Source organism: Quercus suber, unplaced genomic scaffold, assembly GCF_002906115.3.
Source record: "Quercus suber isolate HL8 unplaced genomic scaffold, Cork oak 2.0 scaffold_1307, whole genome shotgun sequence".
Classification (NCBI taxonomy): Eukaryota; Viridiplantae; Streptophyta; class Magnoliopsida; order Fagales; family Fagaceae; genus Quercus; species Quercus suber.
Window position 1 is genome coordinate 25,590 of NW_027070696.1, and position 7,052 is coordinate 32,641.

At 35.0% G+C, this 7,052-nt stretch overlaps 1 protein-coding gene across 1 annotated transcript; it reads left to right on the forward strand.

Moving 5' to 3' along the window:
- Window positions 1-5,396: 5,396 nt before the first annotated feature.
- LOC136065906 (G-type lectin S-receptor-like serine/threonine-protein kinase At4g27290) lies at window positions 5,397-7,042 on the forward strand (the record flags this gene model as incomplete). The annotated part of the gene is made up of 2 exons (XM_065769721.1): window positions 5,397-6,754; window positions 6,941-7,042. Coding segments are annotated over exons 1-2 (1,381 nt in total), but the record flags the coding sequence as incomplete, so codon positions are not given.
- Window positions 7,043-7,052: the final 10 nt, after the last annotated feature.

Consider the following 7,052-nt stretch of genomic DNA (forward strand, 5'->3'; position numbering starts at 1 on the left):
TTGTCGAACCTTTTCTATATATTTTTTTTAACCTACTGTAAAACGAACACTTAGAACTTAGAACACTTGCCTGGTGCTCCGGCCAGCACCCTAATCCTTCCCACAGACGGCGCCAATTGTAAGGACTCAATTTGGATTGACCCTGAGTGATGGGTTTTCAGCCCAATAAGCCCAAACAATAAATTTATAGAGAGTAGGTTGAGAGGTTTAGGTGCTGGCTGTCGATCACCATGCATGAACTTTTCTTATAAAAAATGCTAAGAGTTTCTTTACAAATGGGGGAATGCTCCTCGGCCTGTGGCCGAGAAGGCCTGATTGTTCTCTCCCTTTTTCTTTCCCCCCCCCCCCTTTTCCTTACTTTACTAGCTTTTCTTTTATATTTTTAATCTTCCTATCTCCTCCTTCCATCTGTTGATCACCTATTTGCCTTTTTTCTGGCCGTCCGTCCCATCAGAGGCCTTATCGGTACTCAAGTGGTTCACTCTGATCAACGTTATCCTGCCAAGGGGTTACTTCCCCATTAATGCGGCCAGGGGGGGTTAGTTGAGTGCATTAAATGTGAGAGCGACAGCTTACTTTGGGGTTAGTCTTTCCCCAAAATCACCTTTGTCAGGCCGAGGATAAGGTGGTCCTCGGCGTGGATTGGGAAAAGAGGTTTTCCCCCACCTTAACCACAAATAGCCTATGCTCCTCGGCCTGGGCCTCGGGCCTGCTTCATGATGGGCCGAGGCTATCAGGCCCATGAGCCCCACAACAATATTTTGGGACATTCTAAAATAAAATAGAAGACAAATAAATTGGGACGGAAGGAGTGCCTAAGTGTTGAAACTTTATATGAAAATTGTGAAACCTTTAAAAAAGTGAGTTCAACTCACAGAATTTGGGTTCAGTCACGATTTCCAATAGACCCATGGCATGTTAGCTCAGTGTTGTGTTTGAGTCCATGATTTTAGATCCTGAATGGATTCAAAACACGTCACTAAAAGTGCCACAGTTTTTCATAAAAATTTTAGAAAGTATTTTTAATTTTAAAAAAAAAAATATATAATTTTAAAATTTCAACCGTACCACTCATTTTAATCTTATCAATTTACCTCTGTCGCTCTTTCATATACCAAGATCTAAATCCAAGTAAACTCCCAACTGAGAATCTAAACAAGTTGTAAGAAGACTTGCCTAGAAAACATAATCCATAAACTTTCTTCCAGATATGGTGCTCCTTTCCCCTTTCATCACGACTGAGCTTGTCGAGGTGATGGGATAAGTGTTTTTTTTAAAACGTTCATCATTAATCCATATCTGTTTTCAATTGTATTATTCAATTGGATTTTAGATAGTGGACTTTAATTGATTCTCAAAAAGAAAAAAAAAGAAAAGAATAAAAGAATAAAAAAAGAAAGATAGTGGACTTTATTGGTTCTATCCGGATTGTCTCTATACATAGAATTACCTTTTATTTAATTTAAGAATATATTGTGGCAAGATCTTATCGAATGAGGATTTAGTCTTTATACAATTTTTTTATAAGTATTCTTTATAAAATTTTAATTTATAGATTATTTATGCTATGATACTAGCAATATACTGTGCAAACATTAGTTATTTAATAAATAAATAAAAAGTAAACACTGATATCGTTGAAATTGTTCCAAAATATGAAAATAAAAACACCTAAACTCTGCCAATCATGTGATGAAATAATGTATTCGTATGGTGAGCTACAATGCTACATAATAGAAGAGGGAATGGGGGCACTTAAGATCCGACCCACCCAACCTCCTTGTTATTATCCCTATTAAAGTGACATAATTTAATTGGATCAATTAAATATGATACCTAGTGACCACCCTTGCCATAAGTATGGACGGAATGGCTCCAATTTATATGCTACATCATGTTAGGGGTCTAAATTCAAAATTTTAAACTTTTGGTGGCAATATCAAAATGACTCCAAACTTTGATGAGAGTGCAATTTGGAGCTTAGTGTATAATATGTTAGTAAAAGGTAGACTTATTCCAAGTAGGATTCTTGCACATTATTTAGAGTGCGAGAGTGTGGATCAAGGCTTTTTACAAGGTGCTATTCTTCTATTTGTCTTCCTGATCAAGCAGGATGAAAGCTCCTAGTCTCCATCAGTTTTTGAGTGGGACTTTTTACAAGGTGCCATTCTTCTATTAATCTTCTTTTCACACTCTCTTATATTTTTTATTTTTTTAGGCACTCCCCTTTTTTTTTTTTTTTTTTTTTTTAATTAATTAATTAATTTTTAAATTCTTTTTTTGTTAGAATATGGTTTAGAGATTTGAAATATTCTAAGACTTTAATTTTCTCTAATTTTGTGAATATGACAATGCAAATAACTGTAAATTATACTAAAAAATTTGAAACTATTAAGTAAGAGTGCACATGAAAGACTGGCTTCAAACGAAGCTAGCTCCAAAATGTCCTTGTCCCTTTGCCTTTAATGGTATAGTGTAGGAGTACATACACTTATTTTTTGTTTATAATGGGAAATTAAATGACTATTCCTTGCTCTTATCATTGACATTTCTTGTTTAATAATCTCAATTCTTTTGGTTGTCTCGTGCAGCCTGTGCTTGTTGTTATGTATTTGGTGCAGAACATGCCAACCATTGGCCTCTTGGCTCATCGACAATGTATTTTCTGTACCTTTTAAATCAGTAAATCTATGCCTCCTACTACATCATGCGGACTATGTTAGATGCTGTCATTTATATATGAATCCAATGCAGCTTGCAAAATAATGCTATGAATTGCTTTTGATATTTATTTATTTATTTATTTTTTTGATGGAGTACTCGATAAAAATAACTTGTAGATTGGTAGGAAGCAAGTAGGAGCTGCTGCACAGAAGGGAAACGCTTATTCATTGGGCTCATTGTTTGGGAAAAAAAAAGGCCGCATAGAAAGCTTGTCTACCATCTATTAGATAGTCAACTTAATGCAAGCGCTACTGTGGTTTGCGTAATTCATGCATCAACACAAACTCTATAGAGAGGTCCTTTTATGTAAGAACACAGATGGAATTCCAGAGAGGAGGCAAATATGGTTTAGAAGATGGTTTTTATTTTGTTGGTGGAGGCCATTATGCCATAATACTGTTCAATTCAGTCTAGGCCAACTGATAGGTGCGGTGGTTTTGTCTAAGTTGGAAGGATCTACATCATTTATAATTTCCCCATTTGTATGGTAACTTATGAAAATAATGCAGTTAAGGCAATCTCAGCATGTTTTAAGAGTTCTAAATCCGTGTTTCATTTCGGAAAGAAACATATTTAGATATCATTTGAGAACATTAATATACTATTTGGTATGTGAAAATTTTGGTATTCTTGACATGGAATGCATAGTTACTATCATCTTAATTAAGTAAGGTTCATGGCTTAAAGAATTTACAGAGAGAGAACAGAACAGAACAGAAAACTATTTGAGTAAGAGTGAATGGAGAAGTACAGCAGCAGTGATGATAGCAAGGACAGCCCATGGAGTACTGAAGTAAATATTGTTTCAAGGTTGCCTTCCACTTGTCCCAAGTGAGATTGTGGTATGCAGTCAATTCTCCAAGAACGATTAGCAAGAAAGGAGAGACACCCTTCAAACTTTCCCCATAATTATTATTTTTTTATTGGATGTAAAATTTGCAAATTTAACCGTTAGATTGTATTTTCTTTATGTTATTAACACACATAAAATTTTGTTCAAATCAAATTTTATTTACTATTCGATCAATAAACTTATTTTTTATGCATAATTTTAGACCACAAAAACTTTAAATTTTGAACATTTAATTGATAATATAGTTATAGATTTTTGATTTTCTTGAAATTTTGCAAGCATGGAGGATTAGATTTTAAAAATTAACTTTTAAAATAAATATAAGAGGAGTTTGAAGAGTTTTTCTCCAAAATAATTTGGAAACCTTGTCCGATTAGCAGAATAAAAATCTGTAGAGGTGGTAATAGTCTCCAATAAAAGGTTGTTAATAAGTCACAAGTTGGTGCCAATGGACAACATTACGTTTATTGCTGTCAAGGTGATGGATGATGAAGACGGTGGTACTTTAGGCAGGCCAGTGTGGACTGTGGAGTGAATTGACCCCAAATAATAATAATAATAATAATAATAATAATAATTTGTGAGGAATGGAGGTCGTGTTTGAGCTCCCCTTTTGTAGTTAAACAATTTGGCTTCATTGAGTGTCTTTTTATGATAATGTGTGCCTACTCTATGTTTGTCTTGAGTCAATGTAGTTCACTTTCTTTGCTACATTTGGTGATGTATCTTTGCTTGGTCGGATTTTAGTCTAGCTTTCATAGTTAGCTTCAATCTTGTGGCCTAGATCAGTTCTGTGGCATTAGGCAGCTTTTTATTAGTTATAGATTCTTATTGTTTGTATTTAGAAAAATAAACAGAGACAAAAATGACCAACAATGGAAGAGATATATCCATTCAACGAAAACGTAAAAGAGAGGAGATAGAAGTATTCGAGGAAGAGGCAATGAGATTTGAGACTTTATATCTATTTTTATGTATTGTAATTTTCTTATTTTGAATTTTGTATTATTTGAAAAACATAATAGAAATGGGAAGAAAATACACATTTTTTGGATATTTAATCTGTCTCTCTTGATATATAACTGTTTAGTTGTTATGAACTTTAGTTTGAGATTTTGAATTTTATGAAAAAATCCATGCATTTGGGTTTTCTCTCTAGTTGATGTAAAAATTTTAGTTGCCAATAATTGGCAAGATATTTTTTTAGTTGTTTATGACTAAAGATATTTAGTTATTATCTTGTCAATTTAATTATTAATATTACCTCATTTATTTATTAAAAATGTTACTAAAATTAAAATGTAGAAGGATTAAGAAAAATAATAATTAAAAAATATATTTTATTGATCTTAAATCCAAATCCAAATCCAAATCTAAATTTAGGTATCAAAACAATGGAATTTGAAATGATGAATTTCAAATTATTCTTTGTTTAGAAAGACCCAGACAAGGAATTTTAAAATCAACGGATTTCAAATCAAGGCATTTTAAATCAATGAATTTCAAATCTAAATCCAAATTCAAATGTTACCATCCAAACACAACCTTATAGAATTCCAAATCCTAGTGCTTAGTGCTCACCATTCCATTCCTTTGTCGACCTTTCTGTCACATCCTAGTGCAGAAATAGTTGGGATCAAGACAAAGTGAGAAACTAAAAAAAAAAGTGACATCTACGAAAGGGAGTAATGTGGAAATTCTTGTTCACAACAAATTGTAGAAATTTAAAAGAGCAACGACTTGCTTGAGTCAATGCATGACTTTCTATGTCGTAGTCTTTGCTCATCATAATGGGTCTCACTTTAACTTGTTGGCTACTAGCTCAAAGAACAGAAAGCAATGGACATCTCTGTTTTTGTGTTTTTAAGTTCCGCTACTAGCTCAAAGAACAGAAAGCAATGGACATCTCTGTTTTTGTGTTTTTAAGTTCCAGTTTTTTTCTTTTCTACTTTGTATTCTCACATGCCACTGACAACCTTACTCGATCCCAATTCCTAAGTGATAGTGAGGCCACAACCTTGGTTTCTAAAGATGGAGGCTTTGTTCTGGGGTTCTTCAGTCCAGGTGATTCCACTAACCGTTACTTGGGAATTTGGTACAACAATATCCCAATTAAAACGGTTGTTTGGGTAGCAAACCGGCGCAATCCAATCACAGACTCATCTGGCTTGTTGATGGTAAGCAGTTCAGGTAGTCTTGTTCTTCTCAACCAAAATTCAACTGTTGTTTGGTTGGCAAATTCAACAAAAGAGGCCGGGAATTCAATGGTACAGCTTTTAGATTCAGGAAATCTAGTATTAAGAGAAGTGCATGAAGAAAACCCAGAAAATTATTTGTGGCAAAGCTTTGACTATCCTTGTGATACGTGGCTACCAGGGATGAAGCTTGGATGGGACTTGAGGACTGGTCTTGAAAGACGCCTAACTGCATGGAAGAGTCCAGATGACCCCTCTCCAGGAGAACTGAGTTTTGGGATTGAACATCATAATTACCCTGAATTAGTCATGAAGAGAGGCTCCAAGATGTTTTTCCGGACTGGCCCATGGAATGGTCTTGGTTTCAGTGGTGTGCCCGAGGTAAGGGGCATCCCATATTTCAACTTCAGTTTTTTCTCCAACAAGGACGAGGTATACTTCATATTCGATCAGCATTCTGTAATCTCAAGAGCAGTTTTGAACCAAACTCAGTATGAACGCTACATATGGAACGATGGAAAATGGATCCGGTACTTACATTTTCCAAGAGACGAATGTGACACTTATAATTTATGTGGTGTTTATGGAAATTGTGTCATTGATGAGTCACCTATCTGTCAATGTATACAAGGATTCAAGCCTAAGTCAGCAAAAACATGGATTCCAGATGAGTGGTCTGAGGGATGTGTACGCAGTACGCAATTGAGCTGCCAGGATAAAGAAAAAATTGGGTTTGTTAAATTTGTTGGGTACAAATTGCCAGATACCACGTATTCTTGGGTGAACCAGAGTATGAATCTTGAGGAATGCAGAGTAAAATGTTTGACCAACTGTTCCTGCATGGCTTACTTAAACTCAGATATCAGAGATGGTCCAGATGGAGGAAGTGGCTGCGCCGTCTGGTATTGGGATCTAATCGATTTTAAACCGATTGCAGATAATAGGCAGCAAGTATATATTCGAATGCCTGCTTCAGAGCAAGGTATGGGCTTATAGTCTTCATTGCCGTACCTAAAATATATTTGCTTTTCTATTGCTAATTTAACCATTCGTATTTTGATCGATGTGCCATCAAATCCTGTAGTACAACTTATTCATATTTTGATGTGCAACCCAAACTAAGATCTTTGTTTCCATATGTTTTATTGCAAATTCAACCATGAAGTAGTTAAAGGCAAGCAAAAGATGAAGGTGATAGTAATAGTTGTGGCTGCCTTTGCCTTGGTTTTTGGGGTGCTCTTGATTCGCTACGGCCTTTGCAAAACGACAAGCTTGAGAGG